Genomic DNA, 20,897 nt, shown 5'->3' on the forward strand with positions numbered 1-20,897 from the left:
ATCATCTTCGGGCAGCTGTGCTCCCAGCTTCCTCCCCTACAAAAATCAACATTTCTCCGACGTAACGACTACAGCAATTAAAACAATTTTTCTCCGTCTGAAAAAAGCAAGGATAAATACAAAAAGAAGGGAAGCAAAGGGGGATGCTCCGGCTTTCATTCGACCTATTACCATAAACAGAGAAATATGATTATGATAAATAAGGTTGAATTAATCCGGTTGACTGTGTAGGTGTCCGTTTAATCAGTGCGAGTGAAATCCGCTGAATCCACCTGGTGCCGTTTACTGGAGCTACTCGTGGGTGGGTAGAAGAGAGAAGAGGGGGGGGGGGGAGGGAGAGAAGAAAATGAAAAAGGCAGCTCGCAGATGAAAATTTCTGGGAGTGAGGGAGGGAGAGAGTTTTGAAAGATGGCAAGGCGAAGCAAGGAGAAGGATAAAGGGGAAGGACGAGATAAATTCGCGGGTTTACGGCGCTCTTAAAGTCGCAGGAATCTCTTTAACGACCTGGCAGGCTGCCACCGTGGTGGGCCCTGCAGGGGGCTGAAAAGCATTGACGGCCCAGCCAGGGTTATCATTCATTTTCTCTCTAGCAAGCCAGCAGCTCTGTTAATGACAGTTCCGCGGAATTACTGCGAAACTTGACGTTCACTAGTGCACTAGAGAGCGGGAAAAGAAGCGGGAAGCGAGACAGGAAGAGGAAGTAGAAAATAGGAGAAGGACGTGGAGCCAAAAGAGAGGGAAAAGAAACGGAGAAAAATCTAACACGTGGAATTCTTCGAAGGGAAGCCGGAAGATTATCTCCGAGCTTGAGAGTGGCTGCTACTTTTTCCGCTTTTGTTCTTTTCTCTCTCTCTCTCTCTCTCTCTCTCTCCCTCGTTACATCAGACTTTCTGCTCCGCAGCCCTCCTGCTTCATCCCTCCCCCCTACCCCTACCATCTCTCTTCCACTCAACGGGACTCAATGTTCCAGACTCCCGCTTCAAAAATCCTCCTCCAGAATGCTTTATTTTACTGTTACCGCCAGGGACCTGCACTGGCTTTTGAAATAGCTACTATCGAAGTCTCCTTGCTGGCTTGAGTAACGCCAAATTCCACGATGGAAATCGCGAAACGACCGTGGGAGCTCGAAGATAGGAGGAAAAAGGATATCGAGGGTGGATGGTAGTCGAGTGTCCACGTGCTGCGGATTACACTCTGTGGTTGATCCGTGATGGGATCGTTTCCTCGGACATTTCGATCTGCCGGACGCAGTGGCTTTCAATTCTTCGCCAACTTCTATATCGTCATAAGAGAATACCTATATAGCACATTGATATTGAATCTTTCTCTCGGTTTAATTTGGTAAAAGAAGCTTTCTCGCGAGAAATGCGAGCGATATCTGATTTCCCGTAGCTTGATAAAGCGAGAAGAATATGAAGAAAGATTTTCATGGGAATTGCAGACATTGTATATATATATATATATACATATAGGAAAGTCTTTCGGATATATATATATATATATATATATAGTATGTATATAGAGAGTAAAGATTTCTGTTACTTGGTCGAGCAAGTTCTGGTGGGATATGAATGAACAGAGTTGGTTTTGTGCTGGCAGCAGCTCCCACCTCATCGTTGCGAATGTCTCGGTGGTGAGAAGAGCTTGCACAAATACAGTGGCTGGTTCACGGATGCAGATGTGGGAGCAGAAACGTCTCTCTTATTCCAGCATTGCCTGGCATGTACCTACCTCAGCGATTCCGCATTCAGGCCTCGAAGCTCTAGGGTAAAATGACAGGCTGAAACACGAAGAAGGGACTCGGTAGCAATAGTTGGACCCATCCAGTTTCCACCTTCCATGTTCCACGTTCCGCGTACTCCTACCTAGTACATAGGTACCACTACTACGTCTACTCCACCACCCAGTAGTACCTACGACTATCACTGTTATTAGCCTTGAGCATTAGCTCCCCAAGCGCGTTGGACGATCGATAACAAGCTCCCATTATGTTTTTCCAACGTAGTCGCAGGACCGATCGAGGAACATCGTACGTGGCGGAAAAATTCATTTATAAAGCATATTTTTCATTGAGGATTTTCGGGATAATTGGGTGAATAAGCCGGGAATGTACAATTTCGTAATGCTATAGGTAGCATTTTAAGCCAATTAATAGCCGGCTGGTGCTGGATCCACTTTTGGAACTGTGATAATCCCTGTTAATGCATGTTCTACATTGATATATGGACTGGTTATTATTCGCGAGATAGGGGAAACGGACGAAGTTTCGGGACGAATGGAAAATACGAATACGTCGTAACTGTGATCCAGCATGGACGAGTGGACTTGACTCGGCAACTTGTAGATTATTGCGTAGTTTTGGATTTAATGAAGCCAATGGCAAAAGGACGAGTCGCTCTCCACGAAGTCATAAAGTCCTGGGCTCGCTTAACCGGAAAGCTCGCTTATTTTTCCAAGCTCCTCCTCCCGGTCGACGCAATTTCTAAACGGCCAGCAACGGTACCGTTATCCTCCAAGAACAAGGGGAACGAAAATATCTTCCTGGAAGCGAATGCTCGCACCGTGTAACTCTCCTCTCTCTCTCTCTCTCTCTTCAACTATATAACCACGATCAATCCTTGTTCGCGCCCAGGTTACTCTATTCAATCTTGGGAAAGTCTGCTCCGCTCTGGAATTGCTCGGAAAATATTTTTAATTTTTACGCTCCGAGTTTTATTAAGCCGTGTTAAGCTCGGCTATCCCCGGCCGTTATTACATTGCCGAACTGGCTGCCTTGAAATTTATCCCATAAACCGGACTAGCCCTTGCTCGAGATTAGCAAAACCCGCTTGATTCCGTGAAAATGCCTGTTCTAGATCTCCGACGATAAAATTCCTTTCCAAGTTATACAACAACGCGCGCCTTTGGTCAATCTCGGTATTGCCCTTGAACCAACTCTCTTAATCGCCTTGAATAACAACGACGAGGAAAGACGGAAAATAATATAACGATATCAATTTTGGCGGACCACGCGCAGCGATAAAATAAAATCGAGCTGGATTATATCTTTATCGCGTATTTTCATCTTTACATTATTTCACCTGTCCCGAACCGCAAGTTTTATTTTCCATTAAAACGTACGAGATTTGCGTAACACATCACGGCAGATATTGCCTCGCGTGTTTTTATACTCGGCCGTTTTAACCGATTCACTACGCTCGATAGCGACAACATCGCGCGACTCTCTCGTAAAACAGAAGCAAAAACTCGAAGACTCGTATCGTTGTTGAAAATTAAAAATTACCAACGACCAAATCGCTTCTCCGTTTCTCCCGGCGAACAAAGGAACGTTTCCAATTATGAGTTTTTTATCCATATCTCGCATATAAGGAATTACGTAATAATAATTTCTGCTACATCCGCAATCCAGGAGCATTCTGCGGGGTGTACATACAGCTATAGCTCGCAGTGTAATGCACGCGAAGACAAGTTAGCAGTTGGATCCTGCCTGGATTCCACGGTATATATCGCGCGTTGGGAGGCTCCTCTATAGGGCTCGAAGAAATCAAGCCGATATGCAGAGACGGCAGAGCATAACGATTTTTACGGTGCGTCGGGAATCCTGGCGTGTTCCCCCTCAGGCTCAATTAGCATTACGATAGTTGGAAAATTCCCATGATCGTAGCCTTTTGCTACGAAACGGATAATTGCATCGTGTAACGACCGCCTATACTCCTCGCGCGATCATCGCATACCAATGAATCCGCTGAATTTCCTCTCCCATTTTCCATTTTCTCCGATGCGATTCTTACGCAAGCCGACTTGCAACTGGAATTCAGTGGATTCGTCCAAGCGTACGCCCACCCTGCCACACACACACACGCGTGCACATGTACTCTCACCGATAAAGAGGAAACTGCATTTGAGTCATATTAATTGACCGCGAATGATGCCGGAAAAACGACTCGGGGTAAACTAGGTTTACGAAGCAGCCGAGCTATCTGTATAGATATACGATGGAAAAGTAGCTTTATCTGGTAGCGCTCGAAACAGAAGCATTGTTCGTGGTAGTAGCCGTTAGCGAAGGTAATAAATGGTTAGGAAAGGCCCGGAAGAAAATGCCGGAGAGCATAAAGAATGCTTGCTTCAGCTATCGTCTGCAGCTCGCGGCCTGAAAAAAGAATAATGCTCGGCTTCGACGGTATGGCATAACTCACCTCTCGAGAAAAATCGTGCGTTCGCCAATAATTAATCTGTGCTGGGGGGATGCACGAGTCCTTAAAAGCACGCTGAAAGCAATGAAAAATTGAGAGCGTTGAATCTGCGCTCTTGAGAGGACGGTGTGTGTGTGTGTGTGTGTGTGTGTGTGTGTTTCGAGCATTCGTGCACGAGGAGGAATATTTGGGAGTTTTGGCGTAATGAATGGAGAAGGCTCGTAGGCTTGGCGGAGATTGGTTATCATAGCAAGGTGACCCGAACCGAACTTCTGGCCAGAGGACTAAAGTCACACGAGATTTAGTAGGATGGACTGGCGTAATCTCATTTGGGCCACGGTTGCTGCACAATTCCTCACAGTAGGCAGCATAACTTTGTACTCTAGCTCTCTTGGAGGAACACTGTACGGCAAACTGGTGCAGCCTACGGGAGACTTCCAACTTGACTAACTTACCGGTAGTTGTGTTGACGGCGTCGCCGACGTATTTCCCCGTACGGGAATGCTGGGCTACGACAGATAATTTCTGCTTTGTCTCGAGCCTTCCGTAGGTGTCTGCGCTTGCTCGATAGAGCCCCCCCCCCTCCCCCTCCCTCTCCTCATACCACCGTGCTCCATGGCTCTTTCAATATTGCACCTCGCTAAAGACAACGTGGAAACTTATACCTAACATGTAATGTGTGTTTATATAATATATATATTATACCAACTTAACCTCTCGGTGGAACGTATCGATATTAGATCTTTGTACTTCTGGTTCAATCACGAAACTGATCGACTCTGACGTTTATGGCGAATTAATATAGTTATATACATTGGAACGTGAATAACTCACACGTGCATTCTCTTTCAGACATGCTACGAAATGGAGAGGTACCTGAAAGATGAACCTAAGCTGCAGTCGTACAAAAATCTACCCACGGAACTGGACACAGCACCCTGGAACTTGTTCAGGGCGCCGCCCATTTCGTGGACAGCCTCGACAGGAGCGACGAACGCACAATTCGAGTCACCGATCAAAATGGAGGTAAGTGCATTGAGGAATTATATATAGGTATATGGAGCTGCGTTGAGATGCGGGTGTGCTTTAATCGTGGGCAATTTTGTAACAAATGCGTCGACTTTCCTCAGGTAACGACGTCATCGAACGACAGGGATCCACTGTGTCTGGAGGATATTAAACTGAGTCCTGGTGATCACAACCACAATGGTCGCGACAGGGATCTACTGGACCGACATCTCGACTCCTTATCGATGTCGTCGGCAAGCTCGGCGTGTTCCGCCCTTTCTTGGGACAGCCCACCGTCTCTCTCGTGCACCGCCGTTATCGTCAAAAAGGAACCCAGCGAGGACCTCGAGGAATACGAGGAACACGAGGTACCTGGAGAACTATTGTCCCTGCGAACAAGAAACTGCAATTTCCATTGAGAATTTATACTTAATCTCGTGTTTTATTCAGGAAATCGAGGAGGAGGAGGACAGTGGATGCGAAGGCGAGGGCGAAGGCGAAGGACAAATCCTGACACCCCCGTCGAGTCCTGAGTCGGGTCAAGGTCACTCGAACTCGAGTCACTCGTCGAGCGGGAGTTCGATGCTGGACGTTCAGAACTTGAATCTTCACGGGACCGGCAACAGAAGTGCCATCGTCAGGGTGACCACGAGTAACGCGCAAGGTGTCGCCAGGTGAGCTCCATTTTCACGTTCTCCAATGACTCTCCTCGAGCTCGTCTAGTCCTCCAATCCCCTCAACGAACATCTCCGGCAACTCGACTCGACCTGACGTAACGAATGAATCTTAAATAACCGCTTAAAAATTTATTCCTCCTACTCGAGTTATAAATTTGGGGAGATGGTGAAAATTTAAGATCTCCCCTGTAAACGAGCTGGAAGATTTGATGCAGTTAGTCGAGAGAGAGAGATGGAGAGATGGAGACTAGGAACAGGTTGAATGGATTATTAATTGGCGATTGTTCCTTGCAGATTGATCTCCGTAACGACGAACGGTTTCCCGGCAGTGGCGAGTACGCAGCACGCGCAAACCGGAACAATAACAGCGGCCACCACGGTGGCCAACAGGCACCACGTGAGAAGTCAGGAACACAGTCCGACGGATACGAAACGCAGGATACACAAGTGCCAGTTCACCGGCTGCAAGAAGGTCTACACGAAGAGCTCTCATCTCAAGGCACATCAGAGGACGCACACAGGTACAGAGAGCGAATCCTCGTGATCGAGACCTCGTCGATGAGCAACCTCGCCCCTTTCGCTCGCCTATATATATATATATATAACTGCACTTATCGATCGCGTGTCTTCCAAGATGCAATTCCGTTGAACTTTTACACGCGGATAACTGTGGTTATCGCCTCGCAAGAATTGGCACTTGCCCGGCTAACAATTACGGCTACCTGCAGCCAGTGGTCCAGTAAATTACAAGCCTCGCCTCGTGTAATTCGAGTTACAGCATCGTTAGAGGCGTTATGATGGCTGCTATTGGCCCGTTTTGCGCTAAGATTGCAATCTATAGTCTATTAAGACGTCTAGCATGCCTGCTAAATGGCGAGAATCGCCAAATTAGCCGTAAACTCTCCTTTATTTCAAATACTGCAGCTGAAGTCAGTGATTTTACTCGGTGCTGGTGACATTTTAATCTCTCGTTAAATCACTTCTTCAGCAATGAACCTTATTAGTCGAGAGAAGCATCTAATCTCGAATCTCCAGCGGATATTTTTCAGTATTTTTTAGCGACAGCTTTTAACAGTCGCGCCGAATAAAATTATTGTACAATAATAGTTGGGAGGGTTTTCGCTGCAAAGCTAAAAAGGGTGAATTAAAGTTCAAAGGGGTTTTTTGCTCGATTGGGGATATTCTGGTGAAATGAGACAAAGCGAAGTTTACTTTTTGGTTGAAATGGGCTATCGAGGGATATAGAGGATGGGGTATGGGGAGAGAGGGAGGGAGATAGCAGGGCAATAGGACGGAAGCGTGGATCCCCATTATTGTTCTTTTTCATGTTCAATCGCTTGGCATATTCGCACGGGGACAGATCCGGAAGCGTCGTTTCCAGGGAAGGACATGGCTGTCCGAAGGATATTATCCAGGCTGGTGATGCTGGGCGTAGGAGAGGAGGTATACTCCTTGTTTCCGGCCCCTCGTCTTTGTGGTCGACTGTGGTAGGCGGTAGCACTGGCACGGGGCTGTAATTAACGAAGCCCCCACTCCCCCATCGTCGACGACGTGTTTGTTGCCTCCCTTTGTCATTGGTTTTTGTCATGTCACAATCAGGCTCGCCTTACCAGCCATATGCAAGCACAGCCACGCATGTTTACCCCTTCATCCCACCCACAATTCACCCTCTCTTACTTTCATCACCCATACAATTTTACAAGATGATCCATTAAACCTCTCTCTAAATATATATACTCTCAAAGCCCAATATAGGGTCAAAGTGTTTAGCCTCTTTTGATAAATTACCACAATTCAAGCTCCTTCGTTATCTCGATGATTTTCCTCACTCTTACTCTCCTCTACAGGATTATATTTTGGATAACAATTGTTGGAGAATTGGCTGCGAAGGACTATATATATATATATATATATATATATATATATATGTATATATATACGGATAAGGTAGGAAATTTCGGTGAATTTGGCAGAGGTAATGGATCTTGGCGTGGAAGCATGGTGTTGGCAGCGTGAAGAGAGACGAGTAGGTAGAGACGTGTGGAGCTTAGGCTGGGTATAGGCACTGGGTGAGGATAGGCAATAAGGGACGTGTTGGTCGGAATGCCTCTATCCTGCAGCATGGCAGGTACGTCGGGATTGCTTCTCGCGGATCGTTAAGCAGAACTGCTAACTACGGGATTATGCATACTGCGGGACCCATCCCGCAATTATGACTCTGTTATGAATTCAGCCTGACGTCCCTCTCCCCAGACTGGACGGCACCTGCTACGGATTCTACGCTCTGTTTATCCTCGCTATACTTCCGGCAAAAACCGTCATTAAACCGACAGTCATCTCATCGATCTTCGGTCTTGGCTCTATCGGCAGGAGAAACATACAGGAGCTTCCCCTTGCCTCGTTCCCCCCCCCCCCCCTTCGTTCCTTATTTGCAATTACCACGAAAAGTCTTTCCCTTCGTTGAGAGAGAGAGAGAGAGAGAGAAAGGAGATTTGGAATGAAAAGCTCGAAAGATAAAACGCTATCCTACTCTCCTCTTACCTACTTTCTGCCTCCTTTCCTTTCTTCTAATATATATTTAACGGATTGAAACGGGGATGCTATCGTGGATGGTTCCAGTGTCAACGGTGAACTGTTTATTCGCTTGCACTCGGGAGCTTTGCCCCGGTGAATGCAAAAACGAGGGAAATGGTATGAGTGATCGGAGCAAGAAAGGAAACGCCGAGGTAACTTGGCAAAGGTTCCAGCCGGGATGGAAATGGCGCTACACTTTGATCTCTGGCGAATCGAATTACTCCCAGTGCTCTGGAAAGGTCCTCCCGGACCCCGGTAAGAAACGAAGCGAATCCTCCTACACCGGCTCTACGTGATCACGAAACCGCGTCAATGCAAAAGTTCGTTACGCCGGCGGTCTGTGGTAAAGTTTTCTGTCGCAGTTCTTTCTGCGGAATCATTGCTCTATAGGCTCCAGAGATCCCATAGCGATTTTAACGATCTCCTTGCTTCATCCGATTAACAGTTTTTTTTTAGCGATAATCTCTTCTCTATATATATGTATAGCAGACTGTGCACGTTGTTTATCTGCATTGTATCTGATTCAAGTGGATATGCTATATATACCTTGGTAATTACCATATTTATCTGTGCGTATATATATATAGTCCTGTTTAAAATGACGAATCTCATTGATCAGTTCCATTGAACATTTTTCCAAATTACACGGAGAAGTCGCAACGCGTGAGGATGAAGGAGCGACGATAAGCTTCATAGAGATACGTATACGCCAGCATCTTCCCTTTCTTTCCTCAGCATGGAGAACCCCGTCAATCCACATCAAGCCTTATTCTGGCCAGTGGTCCCTTGTTTTCCTTTTTTTTTCATTCGCGTCCCTTCAAACCCTTGTTCCGGGAACTCTCGCGGGATCCGAAAAACCATCAATCCACGTTCGACCCGACAATAGAGCGAGCTCCGGCAAAATATAAGACGATCCTCGCTTACCAGAATTTATCCTTCGGGGCGCAAGCGGTTCGATAATTTATGCTCCCGGCTATGAAAAATAACGATAGACTTATCAACGTCCGGAGCAGCTAGTTATTTTTGTAGTTAATGCAAGGCGATTAGATCTCTCGTAAGTTCCTCGAGGAATTACAATACGCTCATCCGTATAATGGTCGGCACTATTTCAATTTCAGGAATAGTTAAGAAGTTAAGGAGCTTAAGCGATCTGGTTACGGTGACGCGTGAAGTTTCCACGAGCTTGCGAATGTAATCGCGAGGAGTCCCCGGCTCTTTTATGATGAAATTTGGCGAGAGGGAGCTTAAAATCGCTGCCATTTTTCTCCCCGATTCTGCTGGGTGCCGCTAAGCGATCGGGCGGCGTGACAGCAGACAGAGACCTGCAGCCACTATACGGCTCTGGCTGGCATGAATCCCAACTGGGTCAGTCGAAGGATAATTTCACAGGATGCCTCACTGGATATGGATTGCCACGCGCGCTCCCTTAAATCATTTCGGCCCGAAAGAAGATAAATGTCGATAGATAGGAAATTATATATAGACTTCAGGATCAATGAATAATCCAATCCATACCGGTCGACAGCTTTTTCCATCCGGATCTATTTTTCTATTCGTTTTCTCTCTACGCATTCCCACAACCCCCTTCCTCCTCCTTTTCAGGCTTGGCGGACTATTTGGAAATTTCTCCTCTTACATATATATGCAGTATATAGGGAGAAAGGAGCACGGGTACACACGGGCAATATAGCAACGGGGGCGTCACACTATACTCCATTACGGAAAGTTTCTGACCGCGCTGTATCGGGATAATGCAATTCGTAAATAATGGCTTGAGAAACTGAACTCGGCGGCCTTTCCGGCGTGTCGCCGTGCGAGCTAAGTGCATCTGCGCGATTGAACGGGTCCCCTCTTATGTTGAAACCGCAAACTCAAAGTTCCACCCCTTGCGTCGACGGACCACAGGCGGCTGTGGCCAAAACTGCCCGACGATCTCACTGCAATTGACATTAAATCTTAAACCGTACAAGACTCGCGCGCTATTTTCTATACAACGAGATTGTACCCTGTGGATCCTATAAATCCACCATGGATCTGCCATGTATCTTGCTCTTGCGAATCCTGAAAGAAACGCGGATGCTGGAATGTACTTTGACCTCTCACGAGTGTCTGCGCAGTGGCAGCAAAGGTTTGTCTGTAAAAATTTTTAAACACTTATTTATAATTGTAGAGGAACGTTTAATTATGATACTTGGGTTTCTTTTTGCTGAAGAGAGAGAGAGAGAGAGAGAGAGTTTCGGGTACTCGTTTAATTACGGGAAAGATTGAACAATAGAGGAAGCGAAATTTTGAGCTCGGTACATATTGATTCGCACTTCGGAAGCTGTTTGAAACACGCTATCATCTCGAAATTAGATCCGTCTGGCATGGCTGGCCGCCTACATCGCAAACAATCGGCAACATCGTCAAAGTTTCCTCAGCAGTTGACAGCAAACCGAGCTTCCGTATAATGCGTGTCCCCCTATCATTAAAACTGATTCAACATTATCCCGGTGCTTCTCACGAGTCACAGTGAAATATAATTCTGAATTCCAATGCGCGTCTCTCTCTCAATTCGGAAGGTATATATATATATATATATCCTGCACAGAGACCCTGACGAGATGTTCGCCGGTCGTCCGGAAAAATTCGACGAGTTCCACGAAAAAAATGGACCTTCGAAAATGGATTCGAAGCGGTACGTAATTTCGCGAGAAGTTTTTTTCGAGATAGTCGAAAGAAAGAGAGGAGAGAGGAGAGAGGAGAGAGAGAGAGAGAGAGAGAGAGAGAGAGGGATTACAGAGGAAAGGGGGAGGAGAAAGAGAAGTTTCGCCAAGTTTTGGTCGGCCATAAAATATTCTACCCTTGCATGTAAAGAGAGAGAGAGAGAGAGAGTGGGTGGAAGGAACGAGAGGGGAGAGGTAACGGTGTAGGTTTGTAGGGAGAAATCGAGGAGACTTTCCTTGACTGATCTGTCAGGAGGTCCTGCAGGATGGCCTCGGGTATTAGATGCGCTCACCAAAACGTTTTCTCGCGAAACGTTCTCGGATGTAAACGTGTTGGGAGAGATTGGGGTTGGGTAAGGGGGTGGAGTCCTCGCCATAAATTCCAGTTGTCCTACCCCTCGGCGACAAGACGGAAGGTGGCCTATACATCCTCGCCACCGACGGACTTAATAAAATGCAAAGACGACGAGCACACGTTTCCACCAAGGACTGACATATCGACGCAATACCAGTACCCGCCATGAACGTGGTGTGCTCTGCTGCTGCCGCTGTTGCGCGTCTGGCACGCGGAAAAATCGCCTTTCCTGCCGCCAGGACACCGCAACTCACCGCCCGTGTCCTCCACTATTAATTCTCACCTACCTTCGTCCTTGACAAATACTAATATTTTATTCCTCTCTCCTCCATTCTTCTTGCGAATAACGAAGCTTGCGCAAGTATATACACACTATATATATATAGATATATTTAACACTGTACACAGCAATCGATATTTAACGACGAAAATATTTCTCCCATTTTCAAAGTAGACGCGCGGCTCGACGACGCGGAGGTATTTTTCTTATTGGAGAAAGGGTGGGGGGACTCGTTTGGAGGTGCTTGATGAAGAAATATCGGAATGGAGTGCTAGGGTAGGTAGGGTCGAAAAGCAAAGGATCGTTAACTGGTTAAGCTGCCTCGTTTAATACCGCTTTGTTGTACACGTATAGGTTTCAACGAATGGCCGCGGGGCCATTATGTGGTGATAAAATACATTTCACAGAGGTACATTGTTTCGTGTATTATCTATCTGCTCCGACCATATATCGCTTTGTTCCGAGAAGAAAAAAATATTGTCTCCCACCCACGGAATTATCATAAGCTTCCTCTTCCATTTTCCCACTGTTTTCTTTTGCTTCATCCATAAAAACCGATATTATTGATTAGCTGACGCGAGGAATCATCGCGAGCCTCGCCTTGTCGATGTTTTACCTGTGTGTGTGTGTGTACTTTGACGATATATATATATAGCGACTGGTGAAATTCAAAGCGGAATACGTGGTACAATAGAGACAGAGAGAGTGTTGAATTAGAATAAAATTTTTGCCACGGTCCGCGAAGTATCGAAAAATCTATCCGTCCCTCTATATGCACCGCGTAAATATGTTTAGGCTGATAGGAGAGTCGCGTGTGCGCGCAATAAAATGACGAGAGGTCGTATAACAATCGGCCAACACGCTCGTAGCTACGTATTTTCGAAATTGTCCGAAAAAGTTTCGCCAGTAGACTTTCATCTCCAGTGGAATGTTCATTTTCACTCAGTACACCGACCAATAAAATTCAGATACGCGCAATGCACCAATAAATTCATGGCAAATGTTTGAACGCAGCTTTTACCTGTTGCGCCACATCTTTATAACAAATTTATTCTGGCATAACGGATTTTAATACAATTATTAAAATGTTCAAACATAATTTGCTGACCGGCCTACCTCTTTTCCCCTCTTAATACACGCGGATTTGTTTACTCGTATATGTTTTAAAGCCAGCACATTATACAACAAAGCTAAACAGACCAATTGTGATAACATCTGTATTTGCATAAACGATATTGAGAACAAACGTTTGCTCGTACAGAATAAATTTGAACGATTATTAATCTTTGGAAAAACGCAGTGCTCAAACTCGTTCTTCCTAAAATATACACCTTCCACCGTCCGAATCTTTATTTCCACCTACCCAGAGTATCACATTCTCCACGCCAAAAACCACGGCTCCGCTCGCGAAATTATATTGCAAAAATTATATCGAATGTTCTTGGAACAAAAAACTGCAGCTAAAACGCTGGATCTCGATGAAAGTATTCGTGGGGGAAAAAATTGGAAAAATATGAAGCGAGCAAACAAGGAATGTTCTTTGATTTAGTGGGCGGATTTTCTCTAGCAACCATGACAGCGCGATTAATGCGTTACACTAGATTCTCGCACTGCATAAACGCATACCAATGCAATCTGCAGCTAATGAAATTTATTTCCACGCGAAGAACTCTGAGCGAAAAACAGGGCTGATAAAACGAAAATATTTAATTAATGCTTAATTTTGATTTAGTTGGGAAAATTTCTGGGAGAAGTTTCGAAAAGTTAAATTCGGCCAGGTTTTATATCGTGTTTAGAAGGGGATGAGAGAATAGGACGCATATGTGTGCACTGTGCATTGCACATTTTATCACCGCATAATGGCCAACCGTGGGGGTTCGTTACCACCCACGTAATAAAGCCATATTAAACAAGACGGCTTAACATGTTAACTCCCCTCCCACTAATGCGACCGATAAATATCACCAAACGACACTGCATGAAAACTTTGCCGCTTTCAACTCCCTCTCTCCAATTTTCCAACGCCTTCCCTCTAATCCCTGATCCCTAGCCGGTTAAATTGCGAAAAACTCACGCCGCTGCGTAATATTTCTCTATTTACATTCTGTATAATTCGTCGGAATTCGTTGCCTTTATCCGAATTTTATCATTCCCATTAAATTCCACCTTTTGCCATTATACATATATATAATACAATAAAATCAGTCGGTGCTCGATCGTGCAGAAGCTTTTTAAACAAAACACGATCGGCTTTGCGCATATTCTGTATTTTCAATAGGATTTTTCTACTAGCTCCAATTTACCACTGGGATCCGATGTAGTATATATATATATATATATATATCTTTCGAGTATTTCTTTCTATCGCTCGGCTCCTTGGCACGCGAGTAGGTAGTAGCTATACAACGAAGCCACCAATATAAGCAAGGTGCGCGAACCGAGTAAAAAGATAAGATTACAGGGACAAGTCCAGAATGTGATAGGTGGGTGTGCACGTGTCTCGCTTACGACTTTGTGCCTGAGAAATGTCTGTCGATCCATACGCGTGTCAGTCAAACATTCACATACACACACATATGCATACATATATATATATATATAGACACAGAAAAACAGAGGACCACGCTTTGATGCAGATAGGCGAGTATACGTGAGCTTCGTGGAGTGTGCGAGTGTACGAGTGCACATCAATTTGGTACCAGAGTCTGTACGTGTGTGTATTTAATATACTACCACAGGCCTATATATATATAGGTAAAGCGAGACACCTCTGTATACCGTAGCACGCGTTAAGAGTAACAGCCAGTCTAGCTATGTGCACTATACATACACATATATATACGCGCATTCGACACATCGAGAAGGAGCTCCCGTCCCCACACGACCAATACCATCGCAAAGTGGCAGTGTACATAGCCTCGGCACACGTAGAGCCATTTCCCGGAGACTCGAAGAATGTCTACTTCGGCTCCCCAGCGTGTGGAAGACTCGGAGGGGATGGGGTTAGTGGATTTGGTTATGCGTCGCCACGTTCGTGCTGGATTTGTCGCCGTCACATCCCACTAGGAGGAAAAAGTAGAGATCCTCGCGGTTCCCTCGGAACAAGTTCGTGCCAGCTACGCGACATAAATTCTTCGAGCCAGCTCTTCCAAATTTCCCAGCGAATTTTCCTCGTAGACTGATCGAAGCCCGGAGACAAATAACACCCTAAAACGCCCGGGCGTCTCTTCTCCTCCTCCACAGAAGCATGCAGCCGTTGTTAGACGCTGTTTGCATCAATAGCTACGACGTCCGAAGAATTCCGAACGGTCCCTGCGCACCATGCACTCCTACCAACTACTTTCCCCTAACCAAAATTTTCCTCCAAACCCCCCCCCCCCCTCCCATTTTCTCTTAAACTGGAGAATCCAGTAATTGTCATTGCTACAAGTTTTTTCTCCAATTTCTTTTATCGCCCGAAAATATTCAACTTTGTACTTAGGCATCTCTTCCTCCTCATCTTTCCTCTCTTCGTCCCGCGCTCTTCAAGGGAGATAACTTGCGCGGTCACACGAGCTGCTTTGGAAAAGTGAAAGATGCGTGTAGCGTAATTTCCAGGCTTGGGGTGCTTATTAAATAATATCACCGTTTTTCCGTGCAACCTCTCGAGTAACTGGAGGAGAGCTCGCTGTAACTTTTTAACGAAGTACACTGTACACTCGGCTACATATTACATGAGTGCTACACGGCGCTGTCGTAAATTACAGGCGAGCTCTTTTTCCCGATATAGAAATACACAATACGGCTTTTCCGTTTTGTCGAGGTAACGAGTCGTCCGAACACGACTGAGCCTTGTAAACGCGTAAACACACTCGGTGCTCCTGCGCAATGTTACGGACTCTCGCAACTCTACGAAAAAATCCACGCAACGTCGCGTAATTGCCACCTTTCCGTCTCGTCTTTCACATGCGGAAGGCGCGCGTTGGTCCCACCAAGATACTTATAAATTAGGATTCTCGCGCTGCCCTTGCGGAAGCAAAAAGCCGAATGAGCTCAATTTGCGAAAGCATGCGCGCGATAAAGGGACGAGATTTCCAGTGGAAAGTAATAATGACGTAGGGAAATTAATGGAGTGTAATAATTACAGCGGAGAGTGTCTGGTGACTGGATGCCTTCGTGTTGGCTGCATTGCTATACATGTACTATATATATGTATACATAGCAGAGAGGGATGGAACGAAATAAAAGCGTCGGGAGAATGAAGGATCGTCGAATGCGAAGCATATACGAGAGAGTGTACCTTCTATATAAAGTATATATATATATATATATATATATAGAGAGAGAGAGAGAGAGAAAGAGAGAAAAGGGTAACTACATTTGTTATTCCAAGGTCGATGAGCGAAACCGGAACTAGCAGTAGTCACCCTTTGTAGAAATAACCTTTGCCCCTTGAGAAATATTTTTCTTCTTTTTTAGCCGAAAAATATCCTCGTTCCTCCTTCCCTTCCTATATAGGACCTCTATTGTCCTTTATTCTTCAGTCCGCAATTCCCACCCTCTCCCTCCCTCTCTTGGACCAGCACATTTGGACCTTTTCCCCTATGGAGCCTTCCGACCAATAGGAGCACCTTAAATCATCCCGTTCGGACTTCCCGGCCACATTTTCCATTTGAACTTGTTGTTTGCACGGGGTTTGCGAGGTGGAAACTCCGGGGTCCTGTTACACTCGATAATACCGTAGTAGGGCGCAGATGTTGAAACTGCGAGGTCCCTCCACAGCTTCATCAATGTCGAGGCTGCTCCATATTGGCCGAATAGATTATTTACGGCTTAATAACGCCCTCCTTCCCTACGACCTACTGTCGCTTCTTGATGGCGCTGCACGTGCGTCGCCTAGCACGGACTCCCGGAAATATCGTCGAAAATCAACCTATACCACGTGTTTCCTTATGGGTCATCCCTTATTAATGCTCAATTACGGGGACACGTGGCTAGCAAGCGAGAAATTTTACCGATAATAAACCTTCGGATTTTTAACGAACGCTTGTATATCCTGCAGTATAAAATGTATAACAGAGCCGAAGAGAGAAGCTCTCCTCTTAAAATATTTATATATATTTATAAATAAAGAGCGCGATAATCGGTCATCATGGAAAAGGTTTCTGAAGATGTTGTTGTTTTTGTTTCAGGGGAGAAGCCGTACAAGTGCAGCTGGGAGGGGTGCGAGTGGCGGTTCGCGCGCTCGGACGAATTGACGCGTCACTACCGCAAGCACACCGGGGCGAAACCTTTCAAGTGCCGGCACTGCGAGCGCTGCTTTTCACGCAGCGATCATCTGGCGCTGCACATGAAGAGACACGTGTAATAATTCTGTCCCACCGAGTGAGAGAGTGCGAGAGAGAGAGAGAGAGAGAGAGAGAGAGCGAGCAACAGGAGTCCTGCAGCGAATCCTGGCATTCTTCGGCTCTGCGAAGAGTCGAGCCAAGCATCTCCGAGGCGAAGATCCGTATACGTGATCCAGTGCCGGAGCACGTAGCCATATTCAACTTACAAATGTGATAGCGCGCACACTTTTCGACGGATGGAGCCTTCTCAAGGCAGGACTCGTCATGGTTCAATCGTCGTCGTATATAGTCGTAGTCGTCGTCGTCGGTGGATAATATATACATATATACATGCGTGTGTTTGTATATATACATATATGTATTTATGTATATATATATATGTATATAATACGGTCAAGAGAAACTACTGATGCATATTGGAAAATCGCAACATTCCCGAAAGCTTTGCCGCTGTGTGCTGATTAGTGGAGTATCCAAGATGGCGTCGGTTGGCCCCAATCGAGACACTACAGATCCTGTAGCATGCACGAGCAAAATTCTTGCGGATTCTTGATCGAAGACGCTCTCGTCAGAGAGGAGACGTCAATCACTGCCAATTAATTTCTAAGATGCTCACTGATACCACTGTTGGACGAGGCGGAGCCAGGATTAACCGGAACGGCCGGATACGATGACCGCTTTTCTCGCGCGAGTCATCCGTACCCACTGTCAACAATGAGATTCTAAATTGCAAAACGCTTTTTTCTTTACGAGTCTCTCAGAACTGTTTTTAACTTGAATCGTCGGGCCTCTATTTTTACCAGTTTTTACAGTACGGGCGTTGCCAATGCGTTATTGGCATGGGACAGCCAGACCGGAAGTGCATTACGACCAAAAGGTGATCGAAAAACCGAAGATTTTCGCTGGGACAATAATCCAGTCCTGTGGTGCCAAACGTTATTCGCTTCTTTTTACTACTTTTTCGCTTTACGCCTGGTTGTCCCGATGCGCAATAATCGAAATTATATCCATGAGATAGGGATGAGGAGGAGGGAGAGGGGGTGGACCGAGAGTAAGAGACACGGGGAGAGAGAGAGAAAGAGAGAAGAGAGATGGGTGAAGAGGGAAAGCGAGAGAGACAAGCGGAGGGACTTTGCCGTAATTGAATACGTGATTTCGACCCGTTCCGTCGAGACCAAAGTTTGCCATGGTGTACGTTAATCCTGAATTTACAGAGTAAATTATAATAACGGCGATGTCCCCTTTACTGTTCTATTTTACCCCCCTCGCCCCTCTTCATTCACTCTCCGTCTCGCTCTCGTTATATCTTTCTCTCTCTCTCTCTCTCCTCTCTCTCTCTCTTCCTCTCCCTCTCCCTCTCTTGGTCTCCATAAAATTAAGACTTCTGCATTGTGACGTCAGCGATTTTACGTTTCCCTACTCAAAGATTTCATTATTTATCAACGAGGAACACCATTCTTCGATCGCTTTCCGTTTTCCATTCACGTCAAATACCGTATTGTACACGATTCGTTCATTTCGTTTTTACCCTCCTTTGCATTTTTAATTGTAACGTCTGTACACGTTAATGCATCGATCAGGAAGCTATTCGCGAAAGCGATTTCCACAATCAGTCGCATAGCAGAAATAAGTAGAATATATTTTTTAATATTCTCATCTATCTTACGAGCATATAGTGCAATAGCACCAGTATTACACGAGGATCATTCCGCACAAAAATCCGTGAGATTTTTTCACGATTAGGAGCGTCGCGCGAGTATCTTCTTCCTCGATGCGACCGGGGAGCAGCTTTGCCCTCGAGTAAAGCCTGAAATCACCAGCAAACATAAAAACTGAAAGAAACAAACAAATTAACAAGGAAAATGCTCAAAGCAATAATGTAGAAATTTTTGAGAATTCATATTAGAAGGACCGATGTAGAAGAGAGAGAGAGAGAGAGAGAGAGAGAGAGAGAGAGAGAGAGAGAGAGTTGATAGAGTAGTCTCGTGCGCCGAAAACGAAGATTTTCGACGGATGAGTTTCTCTGGTGACGAGGGACGACGCGATGATAATGCGCGCGAGAGGGAGGAAGATGGAGGGTGTGTGTGTGTGTGTGTATGTCGTGTGTTTGTAGAGCCAAACGGAGATGGGATGAACGAAGAGACGATAGATTTCATAGCGTACTCATCAAAAATCGTAGCGGTAAACCTCTTAATAAGACTAACCTTACCTGATGTTAGCGGCAGCGGGTAGCCGCGAGGATGGAACGAAGATAATTAAATTTTAAATGTTCAGTGGCCAAATAAATTAATTGATACGCACGTAGAACGTAACGATACCGTACCTATTAGTAAGTTTGACTGAGAAACAATAGCGTAAATGTGTCGTGTCGATACGCGCTCGCATTGGTATGTTTTCGCGCGAATATCTGTATATGCGAGTGTGTGCATGTGTGTGTGCGTGCGTGCGTGCCATTCGAGAAAGAATATAGAGACTCGAGGAAATACGAGCAAGACGCTAAGTTTGTATATCGTGCAATTTTTTCAATGTTTTATTATTTGTTACCATGTTCACGATTAATTAAAAATAAAAGAAAGAGGATATATTATGCGTAGCATTTACAATTTTAGATTAAAGAGAGACGAATGATAATGTGTAATGATGATGATAATACGAAGCCAGATGTCTTTTTGATAGCCATATTGAGATATCGTGGTTGGCGCGTCGCGGTGTCCTTTTTCGGTGGACGAGCAAGAAGCTGCGAGTAGTCTCGACCTTCGTAGTTCTTCCGGGCTGAGAGGCGAGCGTCGTCGAAAGAAAGAAAGTAACGAACACGCTTGTAGCGTAGGCTCGATTTTTTATGGAATTAGGTAGAATTGCTGCCGGATGATGGGACGTACGGGGCTTTTTATTGTTCGAGAGACGAGAGCTCTGATGGTCTGAAAGACCCGAGCTCCACGGCTGACTCGAGTATTTCCATCAACGGACTCATCTGTAGATAATTCGGCGAGGAACGGCGCGCGAGCAAATTCATCTAACGAGATACTAGAGTAGCTATACACACGTGTAATTAATAAAAAGGTAGAGCAAAGCGGACACACTTTAAACGATAAAGTAGTTACGAGTTTAGATAGATAGATGGATAGCTAGAACGTTAGATAGGCACTTAGATAGGCAGATTAATAGATGGACCTTCTTGCGCGGATAAACGAGAAACATGTGTATAAAAGGACGGAAGGAAAAAACACCGAACAAGTTTGTGCGTATGCTTGCGTGGGAGTACGCGTGCGTGTCAGAATGGAAATGATAAGTGGTTTTAGATAGATAGATAGAGTACCTAAGAGAACTTTAAGGAACTTTAGGAGAGCCGTATCGTTGTACGAGGTATGATAAGTGAACATAAATGTTTTATGATACTCCTGTACAATAAGGTCGAAGTTATATTGAGGAATAAACTAAAAAAATCATGCATTAAATTAAGTGGTAACAAAAAAGTAAAAACACGTACGATTATAATTGTATTATCGTGATCTAAGGTATTTTCAGTCATATTGTATAGTAACTGTAAGTTACGGAATTTCGAAAGATTCGGGGTTGGGGGGGGGGGGGGTGGGATGGGAAGGGGTTGTTCGTCGGTTTTCGTGCTGGCATGAGTGGTCTGTACAAAATCGAGGATCGGCAAGACTAATTGCATCGAGATCTCTCAAGAATGTATAATATAGGCACGGGGTATGGAGTACGATTCCAGTAAGAGATGTGAAATTCAAAGTAGATAGAAAGATGTTGAGAAAGGGTGAAG

The 20,897-nt window shown here is 45.3% G+C and overlaps 1 protein-coding gene across 2 annotated transcripts in view; it reads left to right on the forward strand.

Annotated features, from left to right (window-relative positions):
- The window catches only part of LOC136778854 (Krueppel-like factor 7), a 222,529-nt gene extending 201,855 nt beyond the window's left edge, over positions 1–20,674 (forward strand). For both annotated transcript variants that reach the window (XM_066735986.1, XM_066735987.1), the window contains exons 2-6: positions 5,046–5,219; positions 5,324–5,569; positions 5,652–5,875; positions 6,173–6,399; positions 16,964–20,674. In XM_066735986.1, coding sequence (XP_066592083.1) covers positions 5,046–5,219; positions 5,324–5,569; positions 5,652–5,875; positions 6,173–6,399; positions 16,964–17,139 — 1,047 coding nt within the window. In that variant the 3' untranslated portion in view covers positions 17,140–20,674. The remainder of the gene's footprint in view (positions 1–5,045; positions 5,220–5,323; positions 5,570–5,651; positions 5,876–6,172; positions 6,400–16,963) is intronic.
- The last annotated feature ends 223 nt before the right edge of the window (positions 20,675–20,897 follow it).

Source organism: Prorops nasuta, unplaced genomic scaffold, assembly GCF_024137725.1.
Source record: "Prorops nasuta isolate Cenicafe-Biocafe unplaced genomic scaffold, Cenicafe_Pnas_1.2 PNAS00015, whole genome shotgun sequence".
NCBI classification, from domain to species: Eukaryota; Metazoa; Arthropoda; class Insecta; order Hymenoptera; family Bethylidae; genus Prorops; species Prorops nasuta.